At 45.8% G+C, this 15,532-nt stretch overlaps 2 protein-coding genes across 3 annotated transcripts in view; both read right to left on the bottom strand.

Moving 5' to 3' along the window:
- CHCHD6 (coiled-coil-helix-coiled-coil-helix domain containing 6) overlaps positions 1-15,532 on the bottom strand; it is a 306,107-nt gene that overhangs the window by 283,859 nt on the left and 6,716 nt on the right. For both annotated transcript variants that reach the window (XM_040358983.1, XM_040358984.1), the window contains exons 3-4: positions 9,071-9,140; positions 7,452-7,596 (exon numbers count right to left, since the gene is read on the bottom strand). In XM_040358983.1, coding sequence (XP_040214917.1) covers positions 7,452-7,596; positions 9,071-9,140 — 215 coding nt within the window. The remainder of the gene's footprint in view (positions 1-7,451; positions 7,597-9,070; positions 9,141-15,532) is intronic.
- LOC120945111 lies at positions 10,274-14,070 on the bottom strand. Its single transcript, XM_040358982.1, has 2 exons — positions 13,726-14,070; positions 10,274-13,539 (listed from the first exon to the last, which is right to left on the bottom strand). The coding sequence occupies exons 1-2, from the start codon at positions 14,045-14,047 to the stop codon at positions 12,878-12,880; spliced, it is 984 nt and encodes a 327-aa protein (XP_040214916.1). The 5' UTR covers positions 14,048-14,070; the 3' UTR covers positions 10,274-12,877.

Here is a 15,532-nt window from a genome sequence, read left to right as displayed (position 1 = left end):
TTCTCTACCTGTTACAGCGAACTGTCAGTCCAGTGTAAGGCCCCCAGGAGAGCTGACCTGTCTCCTGCCTGAGCTCAAGGTTGATAAAAGACACTCTCCTCGGGATGCTGAATGAAGGTAAAACCTTTTACGTTTAGTTTTAAATTTCGTTTAATCCTTACAGTGCCTTTTCTGCATGGCAGATTTTCTGAATGACAACCAAAACTCAGACAGAAGGTAGAACAGACCAACAGACTGACAGGGAGACAATACAATAAATACCGTATATACTCGAGGCCTACATTCGTCTCCATTCAGGTCCCCCCTTTTTTTTTTTTTTTTTTTAATGAACAAGGCTGCTTTTCTTTTTAGACAAACCTGAACAGGTGGAACAGATGCCATCTGTTTACATCCGTTTGTCTTTAGACAAAAAAATATTTTGCTTATACTTTCGTCACCTATGATTGGTTTGTGCAACAAGGATATAAAAAGAAAAGAAAAGAAAAGAAAAGAAAAGAAAAGAAAAGAAAAGAAAAGAAAGAGAAAGAAAGAAAGAAAGAAAGAAAGAAAGAAAGAGGAAAAAGAAAGAAAAGAAAGAAAGAAAAGAAAAGAAAAGAAAAGAAAAGAAAGAGAAAAAAGAAAAGAAAAGAAAGAAAGAGGAAAAAGAAAAGAAAAAGAAAAGAAAAGAAAAGAAAAAGAAAGAAAGAAGGATGCAAAATGGATGCCAACTGCCAAAAACAACTTGTATGGCCACAGCCTTAGTGGTTCCTGTTTTGCAACATTCATCTTAGTTGTACTAGGAGCAAGATGAGCCAGGTACCTTTTTGCCCTTTTTAAAAACATGGGCCAGATTCACAAAAGAGATACGACGGCGTATCTCCTGATACGCCGTCGTATCTCTGAGATACGATTGTCGTATCTATGCGCCTGATTCATAGAATCAGTTCCGCATAGATAGCCCTAAGATCCGACAGGTGTAAGTGACTTACACCGTCGGATCTTAGGCTGCAATTCTAGGCTGGCCGCTAGGTGGCGATTCCATTGTGGTCGGCGTAGAATATGCAAATGACTAGTTACGCCGATTCACGAACGTCCGCTTTGCCCGTCGCTTTAAATTTACGTCATTTCCGCAGAGATACGTCGCGTAAAACTAAAGCTGCCCTCTAGGTGGTCTAGCCAATGTTAAGTATGGCCGTCGCTCCCGCGTCGAAATTTGAAATTTCACGTCCTTTGCGCAAGTCGTCCGTGAATGGCGCTGGACGCCATTTACGTTAACGTCGAAACCAATGACGTCCTTGCGACGTCATTTAGCGAAATGCACGTCGGGAAATTTTAGGGACGGAGCATGCGCAGTACGTTCGGCGCGGGAACGTGCCTAATTTAAATGGTCCCCGCCACATTTGAATTAGGCGGGCTTGCGCCGGGCGGATTTACGCTACGCCGCCGCTAGTTTACAGGCAAGTGCTTTGTGAATCAAGCACTTACGCTGTAAACTTGCGGCGGTGTAACGTAAATGGGATACGTTACGCCGCCGCAGCGCAACACATTTCTATGTGAATCTGGCCCATGGCTTGCAAAGTGCAGCGTATGACCTAACCGGTACTCATCAACACGCCTGGGATGTGAGCTGAAAAGTTACACAAGGTAACAACCTTCAACCAGCACCAACCATAATATAGGCCAATGAGACAAGACAGGTGAGAAATATGTATTCACGCAGCAAACAAGGCGTCGCAGACATCCGACGCTGTATAATTCCAGCCAGACAAGAGAGGGTAAGTGATAATTACATGGGAGCTAATAACATTTAAAAAAAAAGGGATAAGATTATCTCTACAAGCGGGGGGGGGGGGGGGGGGAGACGCGGCGGAAGCCTCGGACGTCCTTGGATGGAGCTGCGGCCCGGGGTTCTTTTTCCTGACAGTTCGCTAGTGATAACTTGTGTGAGGTACTATGAATAAATGATGAAGAGTACGGCCTAGTTAATGTAAGTGCGTTCTACAGTATATGTCATTCCAAAAGTGCCCATTTCTTGTGCTTGTTTTTATACTAGAACGTCAGCACAAGCATCTAAGATCCAGAGAAACAACAAATACAGACGTGTACTAAGTGCGGTTTGTTTAATGAGAAATGATGGGAAGTCAGAGAGAAGGATTCACTCATTGCATTATCTATGTCCCTTTGGAAAAATAGAATACAAGCCAAAGTTTCAAAAGAGAAAAACAGGGAGATATTAGCGGTAAGCAGATAATAAACATCAACATTGGATAAATAAAAGCATTCCATTTTTTATATGTGCATAAATTCACTTGTTTAGGACCATAAAGAGGCCCAATATAACATCATAGCTGCATATGAGGAAATACATGTACTGTGGGTATAGAGAAGAATCACTAAAATGAAGACTGATACAGTTTTTGTTTTATCCAGCTCTATTTTCTCAATGCAGCTTATAACATCTAAGTGAAAGATAAACACCAACATATCAGATAAAAAAAACAAAATCAGTTGGGAAAAGGATCACCCCCCCTTCTTGTAAACTCAATCAGGTGTAGCTCATCTGTAAAAAAATGTGAGACACCGGCGCAAAAAAATAAAATAAAAATGTTTTAAATATTATTTAAATTAGTAAGTTTGCTGTAGTCAAAAGAAAGTCCCACCCTAAAGTGGGATGTTAAATATGGAAAAAGAAGGTGCTGACTGTGCCAACTACTGAAAAAATATATAACTATCATTATAAAATGGTCATCGCCAAATACCCTCCAAATTCCTATTCAGTGATAAAAATTGATATGTGTCCCAAACATCAACCACCAAACAACTCACAGAAAACCTTTAAGAACCTTAAATTGAAAATTTGAGCTGCAAGCCATGTAAAAAATAAAATGTGTAAAATTATATATATATATATATATATATTATATATATATATATATATATATATATATTAGTGCTGTCAAGCGATTAAAATTTCTAATCGCGATTAATCGCATTAATGTCATAGTTAACTCACGATTAATCACAATTAATCAAATTGAAAAGTGAATCGGCTTGCTTTTTGCAAATGTTTTTTTATTGAAAATATTATATATATATATATATATATATATATATATATATATATATATATATATATATATATATATATATATATATATATATATATATATATATATATATATATATATATATATATTTATTAGTCCCAACAATGTGAAATCAAAATAAAACGAAATAAATAAATATGAACCCACAATGTGAACTCAAATAAATAAAGTTAAAACTAAATAATTAAACAACATGACTATCAAGTCCCAGTGAATATCTTCAGTGTTATTCCAACTTATTCCCCTTTAAGTAGGACTAAAGATCAAATAAGTGGGTTTCCTCTTCAGGAGTTAAAAGTAGGTCTAAACCCCAACTAGCTGGCATTAAAAGAATTATTTATGACCAAAGCTTTTTTCGGCCATACTTTTCTTTGGGTCAAAGGAATACACTTACTTTCATTCTGCAGTGACTTAGAGTCAGCTGATAGTAGGCTATTGCCGATATTAGCTGACAGAGCCAAGCCAGGCTCTGCAAAGATCCCAATAATTTTGCCAGCTACATGATTTAGTTCAGTAACTGCGGAAAGAAAGCTGCTCCTCTCCCCTCTCCAGCCCAGCTTCAGGAGCAGAGAGGTGACTTACAGTCACAGCTCTATACTCAAAACAGACCTAGAACTGAGTGATCAGCGGTCATGTAATCGCTCAGTTCCCTGTATTAGCGCCAAGGTGGGGCAGCCGATTCTCAGCGCTGCTCCTACAGCATCAAGGCAAGTATGAAGGTTTATTTTTTATTTATTCCATACTTCTCCTTTAGGCCCCTTTCACACTGGGGCGGGAGCTAAAAATAGCGGCGCTATACCGTCGGATTTGCCGCGGTATTCGGCCGCTAGCGGTGCAGTATTAACCCCCGCTAGCGGCCGATAAAGGGTTAATACCGCCCGCAATGCGCCTCTGCAGAGGCGCATTGCAGGTGGTATTTCCGCGGTTTCCCATTGTTTCCCATTGTACCGCGATTTGCCGCATCAAAACGCGTCATTTTTAACCATGTTTTTGTAGTGGTCATTGTCGGCTATGGGAAACGCCGAAGCCGCCCGATACACGCGACAAAAAAGGGTCCGGGACTTGCTTCAGGCGTTCCCCGTGGAGATGTGAACCATCTCCATAGAGAACAATGTTATTTTTCCCCTCCAGCGTATTCTAGCGTCGCGCTTCAGGCGACAAAACGCCTAGGTGTGAATGCAGCCGTAGTCTCCATCAGGAGTCCATGTGACAAGAGAGAGTGGGTAACCGCTCAAAGAGAACCAGGTAATCCGATTCCTGTGGTCCGAGCCAGGGGTGCAGGCAGTGCAATCAAAATGCAGGTTAGGATGAAGGAAAAAAGCTGGGACAGCCGCACTCCAAAAAAACTCCTCCTTTAATTAAAAATCACAAAATACATGCCACAGCAAAAAACAGCACAACAAAAGAAAAGCTGACGTTTCGCACTATGCCTTAGTGCTTCTTCATAGCATAGTTATTTTTCCCCTCCAGCGTATTCTAGCGTCGCGCTTCAGGCGACAAAACGCCTAGGTGTGACTGCAGCCGTAGTCTCCATCAGGAGTCCATGTGACAAGGTGACAATGCAGGGGCAGAGCTGGAGAGGCAGAAACAGCATGTTGTCACCCTATAGCAGGAAGTGCCTTAATAAGCACCCTCATGGCAGGATCACCTGGTATACTTTCAATGAAAGCAGATTTAAAAAGGAGAGAAAAACTTTTGAAAATGAGACCAACATGTTCAAACTTGTATGAGGTTTTATTGATTGGGTTTAGATCTTCAAACTATATCCAAGGCTAAGCAATGTGATGGAGACACCAATCAGCAGCAGCAGTTCAGACTAGAGACAGCATGCTAATATCCATCAAAGCTCAGAAGATGAAGCAAGTGCAGCATAAAACAAAAGCTTTCATAAGCACGGAGCCGCTCTATAGTACAGATGCAAGTCGAAGCTGAAAAGCTGACACTGGCAAAAAAAGAACAAAGCAAACTTACATCGCTCACTGTGATATAGCTTTCATTTATCAAAAAATGAAGGATGTTTATGAAACCTGGGCAGTGTGAATTTAGTGCCAGCGCAGTGCAGAATGTTTTGCCAAGACAAGCTTTTTTTTTTTTTTATTAATTTTAAATGGCAACCAATCACAATTGAGCTTATGCAAGAATCTTGAAGGGTTTAAAGTATTATGCCAGCTGGTATATTAAATGCTTTTATTTGCCCTGTCTAAACCGGACCCTTTATTTACTTTCACACTGCGCGATTTTGCTGTGATTTTCCCTCGATTTCAGGGAATGCCTACTGTAAGTAACATTTTTTCTGATAACATTGATATTTTTGAAAATAATAAATATGTATATTATTGTATGCCAATAATGTGATGGATGCAATATTCTGTCAAAAACATCATGAAATTCATTCCTGTCTCTTTGTCATTTATAGCATAGAATACAGTACACCTGAATCTCCTGATGAAGCTTTTTGAAACATGTAGAGTGGTAGTGTCTGTATATGCCTTGAACATAACAAATGATTAATAAGGAATTTTGGATCATGTTTTATTGTTGTAATAAAATGTATTAAAGGGGCTGTAAAGTTATTTATTTTTTTAAATAACAAACATTATATACTTACCTCCACTGTGCAGCTCATTTTGCACAGGGTGTCGCCGAACCTGGTCTTTTGGGGTCCCTTGGCGGCTGTCTCGGCTCCTCCTCACAAGAACTCAACACCTTCATGCGAGCAAGCTCACATGGTGTTGAGTTCTTGCGGGCGCGCTTCAGTGATACAGCCGGCGGCTATTGGCGCTCACTGTATCACTCAGCCCCGCCCCTGGCGCGCCGCATCATTGGATGTGATTGACAGCAGCGCGAGCCTATGGCTGCGCTGCTTTCAATCCATCCAGTGTAGCCAATAAACGGCCAGGCTCCGAAAAGAGGAGGATGACGGTGGCGTGGACTTTCGAAGGGTCAGGTGAGTAGAATGGGGTCTCGGGGGCGGTATTGTCGGATGTTTTTTCACCTCAATGCATAGGATGCATTAATTTGAAAAAACAAATCTTCACAACCCCTTTAAATTGTATCCATTGTAATCCATTTACTTATTTGACACCTAAAAACTCCCCAGGTTTCTTCCTTTCCCCTCTTTTCTTATGTCACCTGCTTGTTAATTTGAAAAGTCTCCTGTGCTTTCTTCCCAATCTGCAGCACCTCCTGCCCCCTGCCCTGCTGTATGGATGACAGCGGCAGCAGGGTGGGAGACTCGGGAGAGCTCACACAGCTGATAAATGGCGGCCGCAGTCCGGACAGGACTGTCCATAGACTGGGTGCAGACCGCGGTCCTCCATTTAGTAATCCCTGATCAAAATCCTGGTACACATGGGCTGAAAAACACCTGGTTCAGCAGGAACTGGCTGACTTTAAAGTCTGTGTGAACAGAAGTTTGTTCAACAGAAGCTAACGTACGGCTTCTGTCAAACGGTCATGCTAGAAAAAAAACAAAAAACATTCGATCAGCATTTGCAGCCATCGGCAGGGATTAGTGTATTCTGGCTTGGTGGTTGGGGGGGGGGGGGGGGCCCCCTGTCAGAATATAATTGCAGCACACCACAGTGCACAGATAGGAACCCTGTAAAAGAAGGTGTCATCATTGCTGTGCATTAGAAATTACAGCTATAGCCAGGCTAAGGGAGATGGTTTTAGGGAATGCCCAATATCTCTGTCACTGTGCAGGGCTGATGATATGAAGTATAATATTCATCATCAAATAGAAACTGTAACCACTAGTAGGCCTGAATGTGGGCGGGATTGTTGTTGATGCTTGAATACACCACATCGCTGTACGCTGCTCAGCCAGACAGAGCCTAGTGGATCAGACAGATCGGGAGTCTGAGAATTCTGGATTCTTCCACTACAGCCAGCAGTGAGGTGGCCATGGGAATGAGGGCTTACCAAGGATGTTACAGGACCGGTGGCCCGAGGAAGAAGCAGCAGAGTGGCCATTGGTCTTACACAGAGTAAACAAGAGACACTGGGCCCTTAATATGCCGGTTCCTCACAGTGATTTCACAATGGCTGCAGCAGTGGTTTAATAATGATGACCATAGTTATAGATGGTCAGCAATGTCATAAGAACGCTTCAAAATTTCTGCCCGGAGTTCAGATTTAAACGCACATTAGCACAGTATGAAGGTGCCCTAAATGACTCAACGTATGCTTTGACCGAATGTGGCCACCAGCACAAGGTGAACACTTCTCAATGGGTACAACAGACACTTTAGAAGCCTGGACCGTCATATGACAACAAAAACACAGGCAATGAATGTTATTTCTAAATTCAGTACCAAGTCATATTATGTGGGGGGGACAACACAATGTGCATCCATAACTCACCAGCTGCTCAGCTCTCCGGCGCTCCTGGTTGGTGTAATTCTTCTCCCGCAGAATGGCCGACGTGTATTTCTCCTGCGCTGCCTCATGTTCTCTTTGGGAGAGTCGGGCGAGCTCTTCCTGGATGATGGCCTGTTCCCTCTCATATCTGAGAAAGTGCAAAATAAAACATAACATAAGAAAAAGTATTCACTGGGTTCTGTACTCACAATGTCATCAAGTTATCCATTTTATGACAGCCTTAGATACTATCTTCACCCAACCAATGATACAGTCTAAATCCAAACATGTCTAACATAGCAAAGCAAGTGTTGGAGGTTAACGGAGATCTGTCATTAAAATTTCACAGGATATATTTAAAGTGACTGTAAAGGAAAAATTTAAAAAAATCAAACATGTTATACTTGCCTGCTCTGTGTAATGGTTTTGCACAGAACAGCCCAGATCCTACTCTTCTCGGGTCCCCCGCTGGCACACATTCCCCCCGTCCCCTTGCTGAGCGCCCCCCATAGCAAGTGGCTTGCTATGATGGCACACGTGTGTGTGCTCACTTTAGGAGCTGGTTCTCTGTGTCCATAAGACACAAAGAGCACAGCTCAGCCGATCCATCCTGCTCCTGCCTCAGGTTGACAGTAGCGTGAGCCAATGGCTCCTGCTGCATCTCAGCCAATAAAACAGGAGAGACCCGGGAGAGCCTAGGCCCTCATACAGATCAATGGATCGAGATCGGGCTCAGGCAAGTATTAGGGGGGCTGAGGAGGCAGCTGCACACTGAAGGTTTTTTACCTTCATGCTTAGAATACATGAAGATAATAAACCTTAAGCCTTTACAACCACTTTAATATACAAGGCCGTGCCTAGGTACTGTGGCTATGTAGCTTCATAGCTGTAAAATCTGCAGTGCACTCACCGTTTTCCTTGCTGGAGGGTAAGCTGTACCTAAGGTCCCGCAGTGCAAGGATTTCCCTGCTTCTGCCTCATTCAATGTGAGCTTTGTCCTTCTCTCCTGCTGCTTTTCCATCGTTATCCGACCAGTCATCAGACCGCCACTTTTTGGGGGAGTGGCTTTCACATAAGGAAGCAAAACTCAATGAAGATGGCCAGATAAATTAGAAAAATAGCCGGAAACTCCAATCCATAAGAAATATTTATTGGCACATACTGGAAACCAAAACATCAGATGCTTTTTGGCTGAAGAGTGCAGTGACCAAGGCTCTTGAGCGGGAAAGCGTCTGCTTTTTTGTTTTACTATATGCGTCAATAAATATATGCGTCAATAAATATTTCTTACGGATTGGAGTTGCCAGCTATTTTTCTATTTTATCTACCCATTAGGGTTTTGTTTGGAGGACACCGCTCCCTGAGCACCCACCTGTGGACTCCGCCCTGCCTGTTGGTATTCCCCTGTTCAGAGCGCTGCACCTTTCTGTTTTGTATATCAATGAAGATGGCCACCTCTACTTAGTGACACACTGCGGATGAAGGCTTAGCAAGTCAGTAATTGGGAAAAGATCAGCTGCAGAGAGACCATAGACAATACTAGGGACTAGTCCTGGTCATTTGCTTCCCTTTTCTGAGCAATGCTTCCACAGAACTGGTAATCTTTAAAAAATGACTCCTACCTCCTGTACAGTTCATCCTCTGCATACGTAGGCATCTTTTTGCTTCCTCCAGCAGACGGACCCTGTGTACCTGTAACAAAGAACTTATTACTCCAAGTTCTACAGGGAGAAAAAGAAAAGGTCAGACACTGAGTGCTGTGTTAAAACGGTCTTTTTATGTGGCAATTCGTGTTGCAATAAGTAATAAAGTAAGAACAATGCAGAACTGCTAGAAATATAAAAACACAGTTTACTTGTTTTTATATTCTGCATTATACAGATTTGTAGTCCAAAACGTTGAACACAGATTGACCAGGTAGTATGTAATGATCAGAGCACTCCTCTCTTCACATACCATTGGCAGGCTTCTGTGAGATATTGTCTATTCCCAATGGCTACAGTCAGGCCCCGCCCCCCCCAAAAGTCTGAAGGGCAGTAAACTGGCTTTTCTTTAGAAAGTTTGGAGACCCCATAGGCGTGCGCACAGGGTGTGTCAGGTGTGCCCCCGTGTGGTGCAGAATCCCCCTGATATTTCACCAAAGCCCCCTAACAGGGCTCCTAAAAAAAACGGCAAACAAATAAAATGACCAGTTACACTTACCGGTAGCTGTATTTCTGGTAAGTCTTACAGGACGGCACCCTGAGAGATGACTGGCTTCTCCTGACAGGAAACACAATCAAAAAGAGGTTAAAAACCCCGCCCCTTCCCGTGCTCCTCAGTTTGAGATAAAGTATGAACCCACCAGTGCACGGGAAAAACACCACAGAAAATATAATACAAACCAATAATGTATCACAAGGGTGGGAAGTAGGCCTGCCGTCCTGTAAGACTTACCAGAAATACAGCTACCGGTAAGTGTAACTGGTCATTTCTCTAGTCGTCTTCCAGGACGGCACCCTGAGAGAGAAGCAAGTAGCTTCAGGCCTACCTTAGGGCGGGACCACTGCTTGCAGGACCTTTCTCCCGAAAACCAAGTCCTGAGGTGACAGTAGGTCAACTCTATAATGTTTCAGGAACGTGTTCTGGCTTGACCACGTCGCTGCTCTGCAAATTTGCTCCACCGAAGCTCCGGCCCTTTCTGCCCAGGAGGTTGCTAGTGATCGTGTGGAGTGTGCTTTAACATTAGGAGCTACCTTACCGGCTTGTACATAAGCTAAGGAAATTGTCTGCCTAATCCATCTAGAAATAGAGGCTCTGGACGCTTGAAGGCCTCTTTTCTGACCCGAAAAACAAATTAATAGATGAGTAGAACGTCTAAAGACTGTAACTCTTTCTAAGTAAGCTAATAGACATCGTCTAACATCCAGACAATGAAAGGAAGCTTCTCCTTCATTCTGGGGATTTGAACAAAAAGAAGGGAGGATTACTTCCTGTGACCTGTGGAACTTTGTCACTACCTTAGGAAGATAAAGGGGGTCCTGACTTAGAACAACCCTGTCCTCAAATAAGCGAAAAAATGGCTCTTTAATGGAGAGCGCCTGCATATCACCTATCCTCTTGGCTGTCGTGATTGCCAAGAGGAAGGCAAATTTAAAGGTGAGTAACCTGATGGGGATAGTGTCAATTGGCTCAAACGGAGCCTTGGTAAGTTGGTTTAACACTAACGACAGATCCCAGGGTGGAACCCTAGAGATCTGAACTGGGGACAACCTGTCTCTGGCTATAAGAAACCTTTTGACCAGGGGGTCCAGGGATAGACGTCTATCCAAAAAATACGACAAGGCTGCCACCTGAACCCTTAGAGTCCTTGTGGCTAACCCCTTGTCTACTCCATCTTGGAGAAAATCTAAGATGACCGAGGTCTCCTGCTGAGAATTCTGTCTCTCTGAGCACCAGCGAGAGAAGATACCCCAGGTTTTGGCATATATACGCCTAGTGACTACCTTCCTACTAGCTAGAAGCGTGTCAATAACTCTCTCGGAGCAGCCCTTCTCCCTCAGGTTCCGCCTCTCAAGCACCAGGCCGTCAGCTTGAAGAAGCCGGGTTCTGGGTGATAAATCGGACCCTGACGAAGAAGGTCCGCCCGGACAGGGAGAAGTAGGGGAGGCAACACTGACCCTCGCTCTAGAGCGGGAAACCAGGCCCTCTTGGGCCACCAGGGTGTGACGAGAATGAACTTCCCTACTGCTAGATTTACCTTCTGCAGGACTCTCGGAATCAGGCTCAAGGGAGGGAAGGCATAGGCTAGCTGGAACCTCCATACCTGTGCCAGTGCATCCACCCCCTCCGAGCCGTGTTCTCGGGAGAGAGAGAAGAACCTCTTCACCTTCCGGTTTGCCCTGCGGGCGAAGAGATCTATCTCTGGGCTGCCAAAGTGCTGGCATATTAGACTGAAAATCTCTGTATTTAGTTCCCATTCTCCCTGGAGAATGGGATGGCGACTTAAATAGTCTGCCTCCAGATTGAGGGTCCCTTTCAGGTGTACCGCCGAGAGTGAGAGAACTCTCTGCTCGGCCCAGCCCAGGATCTCTAAGGACAAGTCTAGAAGGGTGCGAGATCTGGTGCCCCCCTGATGGTTGAGGAAGGCCACCGCAGTCGCATTGTCGGAAATGATCTGGACCTCCTGGTCCAAGACTCTGTCCTCGAATGCCTTCAGAGCCTCTCCGACCGCTAATAACTCGCGGTAATTTGAAGAGGCCCCCTTCTGTCGTTGTCCCCAGGTACCCTGGGCACGGAGATCGTCCAGATGTGCGCCCCACCCCCATGAGCTGGCGTCCGTGGTGATCCTGACCGGATTGATCTGGCCCCACGACAGACCTTGCTGTAGGTTCTGTGGGATGAGCCACCAGCCCAGTGAGAGCTTCACTGGTTCTGGGAGACTGACTCTGAGCTCTAGGGATTCCCTTCTTCCGTCCCAGGAGGAAAGAAGGAAAAATTGGAGGGGTCTGGAGTGGAGCTGAGCCCACGGGACTGCTGGAATACAGGAGGTCATTAGGCCTAGAACTCTCATGATGTCCCTGAAGGAGGACTCTACTCCTTCTAACGTTGATCTGACCACTGACATGAGACCCCGGATCTTGTCGTTGGGTAAAAAGAGCTTCCTCTCCAAGGAATCTATCAGAAACCCTAGATAGAGTTTCTTCTGCTCTGGAAGGAGTGAGGATTTCTCCTTGTTGATGATCCAACCCAAGGACTCGAGGGTAGTCATCACAGTGGCTAGATCCGAAAGAAGGAGATCTCGACTTTGATTGTATAGTATCAAGTCGTCGAGATAGGGAACTAACGCTATCCCTTGTAGGTGCAGGAAAGCGATCGCCTCCGCCAGGACCTTGGTAAAGACCCTTGGACTGGAGGCCAGTCCGAAAGGAAGGGCAGCAAATTGCCAATGCTGTACTCCCTGGGCGGAGGCGATCGCAAACCTGAGGAACCTCTGATGACCCAAGAAGATTGGGACATGGAGGTACGCGTCTCTTAAATCGATGGTGACCATGAATACCTCTCTTAGTAGGAGCCTCCTGAGGCTGTAAATACTCTCCATTCGAAACCTCTTGTGGAGGAGGGAGGTATTCAGGGGTTTCAGATTGATAATCAATCGAAATTTGCCTGAAGGCTTGGGGACCACAAAGATGTGGGAGTACACTCCCAACCCTCTCTGGTACACAGGGACTGGAACTATGACCCCCTGTTGTGCCAGTTCTGAGACATTTTGCAGAAGGCCTGCTGACTTGAGAGGGTCCTTGGGTAAGTGAGTCAGAATAAAGTTTGGAGGGGGAAGCTGACGGAACTCTAGTTTGTACCCCTCCCTTACGATTTGGAGAATGTGGGGACTTTGAGTAATACTCTCCCACCTGGGAAGGAACTGGGAGAGTCTTCCCCCGACCTTCCCGTCATTTGGAGTCCTTGTCGCTGGGTTTTGGATTGGAAAAAAGGATACCCCCTTTTTGTTTTTCCTTCCCAGCACCCCAACGTCTGTTGTAAGGGGCCTTCTTCTCCGAGGAACGGTTCTTACCTCCAAACCCCCCCTGGGGGCCTCGAAAAAACTTTTTCTTGTTTTGTCTAGGCTTAGTAGGAAAACGCACCCCTTTTTCTGAGGACCTAGTCAGGGCCTGATCCAGGCCCGTACCGAAGAGGAGGGAGCCCTCGAAGGGAAGACCACAAAGGCGGTTCTTAGACGCAAGGTCCCCATTCCACATCTTGACCCATACTGCTCTTCTGGCAGAGTTGAGGAGGGCTCCTGTCTTTGCGGTAGAACGTACCGTCTCTACTGAGGTGTCTGCTAAATAAGCTACTGCGCTCCCTATGAGCTGAAGGGATTCTAGAATCCCCTTAGAGTCTGAACCCTGGGACACATGTTCCATCAACTTGGAGATCCAAGAATTAGCATTCCTAGCAATACAGGCCGAAGCCAATGCGGGGCTCAAGGCAGCCGCATTAGCTTCCCAGGCCCTACACAAGGAGGTCTCTGCCCGCCGATCCATAGGATCCTTCAAGTTGCCTGTGTCCTCAAAGGAGAGGTCCGACTGTTTGGAAATTTGCGCGAGGGGAGCATCTAATCTAGGTATTTTAAAAAATTTAGATTCCTCCTCCTCTTTAAAGGGGCAACGTCGTTTCCAGGTCTTGTATCTTAAAAGCTTTTTCTCTGGTTCTGCCCATTCCCTGAGGATGATATCCTTAAGGGACTGATGTACCGGAATAGCTTTGGCCTGAGGTTTAGACAGGCCTTGGTATAACCTATCCTGTGTGGAAATTTCTTCCGTAGGCTGTGGAATCTCCTCGGAGGCGTACACTGCCTCAAGGAGACCTTCCATGTCGTCGGCAGCAAAGACATATCTGCCTGTCCTAGTATCCTCATTTTCTTCTTCCGCCTGACCAATAGAACCTTCCTCCTGGGGAGGAATCTCTGAATCTTCAGAGTCAGATACTAAGGAACCAAGGGATTCCTGGCGGACTCTAAAAATCTGCGAAGAGGAACTTTCTTGAGAAGAGGGCCCTGCGATGGGGGCTTCAGGCTCTTTGCTCTTTAAAGACACATGAAATTCTTTAAGAGTAGAGAGCATCTCAGACTGGACCTCAAGAAATCCTTTCAGAATTTCAGAGGTCTCCTTCCCTGCCAATTTAATGATACATTTAGCACAAAAGGGTTTGGAATAATCTGAGGGTAACTTGCAACTACAATAGCCACATTTTTTGGAGCGACTAGTGTCCTTAACTGAACGACTAGCACCCCCCTGGGCAACAAAATCCTCCCCTAGAAAGAAAAGGATACACAGGCATGTATGTAAATACTAGGGAACAACTACTGGGTCCCAGCCCACCATACCTGTGTCCAGGAAGACTCACCCCCTGTGGTCTCCTCCGCAGCCGGGGTCGTAGACGACCGGACCTCTCGCTCCATCGCGTGAGGATGAAGGCGCCGCTCTCTCTCGGCTGCTGCTGCCCTTTCGTGTGTCTCCGGTGCCGTGGGAAGCCGACTGGCGTGTTGGAGCTGCAGCGCGCCATCTTTGCTGAGCCGACCCGGAAGTGACACGCGCCGCGCGTGTGACGTCATTGCCCTGCGCCGCCGGCTCTGTGAGACGCCGGTTTTGGCGCCAAATTCGAAAACGGCAATGAACGCTCCAGGGAATCCAGGACGACCCAGTCGCAGCCCCAGACCGCACAGAAAACCCCCACCACCGGAGAGAGCCTGACCCACAGACCTCCAAGGTAAGGGGAAAGCTCAGAGAGAGAGAGTGGATCAGCCCCTGGAGCTCCAGAATAGCCACCTATCCCCAGGAGACTCCAGCACTCAGGGGGGTTCTTCAACCCACATAGTGAGGCCCCCCTGAGCAAGAAGGGACCCCCTAGGAATGGAAATCTTCGCTAAACCCAAAGGCTACCCAGTGCCTGCGGTTCAGTTCCCAGGGGGGGACCACCAGCCCCAGGCCTTAGGTCAGAAAAAAATAAACGTTTCGCTGTGGGGAAACACAATCAAGAACTGAGGAGCACGGGAAGGGGCGGGGTTTTTAACCTCTTTTTGATTGTGTTTCCTGTCAGGAGAAGCCAGTCATCTCTCAGGGTGCCGTCCTGGAAGACGACTAGAGAAATACATATATTTTTTATTGTTTTTATAAGAAAAAAATCGAAATAAACAAAATAAAAAGACTGCCATTGCCCACTGCCCTACTGACACCGCATATGTGTTTGAGCTTTGGGGTGCACACCCTAATGCAATAGGCTGGGCACACCTATGGGAGACCCCCTACTCAAGGATTAAAAATAACTAAAATCCAATGAATGAAAGGGGCAGACCAGAGACAGTAAGGCCCCTTTCACATTGGACCTGTAGCCGCGGTGGCGGCATATCGCCGCTAAAAATAGCGGAGCTATACCGCTGGGATTGCCGCGAGAATCGGCCGCTAGCGGTGCGGTATTAACCCCTGCTAGTGGCCGATAAAGGGTTAATACCGCCCGCAATGCGCCTCTATAGAGGCGCATTGCGGACGGTATTGCCGCGGTTTCCCATTGTTTTCAATGGGAAGGAGCGGTATACATGCCGCTCCTCT

The sequence above is a fragment of the Rana temporaria genome, chromosome 7 (genome assembly GCF_905171775.1).
Source record: "Rana temporaria chromosome 7, aRanTem1.1, whole genome shotgun sequence".
Taxonomy (NCBI): domain Eukaryota; kingdom Metazoa; phylum Chordata; class Amphibia; order Anura; family Ranidae; genus Rana; species Rana temporaria.
The sequence above is the reverse complement of the archived record's forward strand: the minus strand, read 5'-3'. Positions and strand labels throughout refer to the sequence as shown.

What these genes read in the sequence shown, in the direction of transcription:
- LOC120945111 (XM_040358982.1), bottom strand. Translation starts at nt 14,047, where the DNA reads ATGCTCTCTACTCTTAAAGAATTTCATGTGTCTTTAAAGAGCAAAGAG. An exon ending in GGAAGAAATTTCCACACAGG is followed by an intron (nt 13,540 to 13,725) that starts ATAGGTTATACC and finishes TACCTAGATTAG; the next exon opens with ATGCTCCCCTCGCGCAAATT.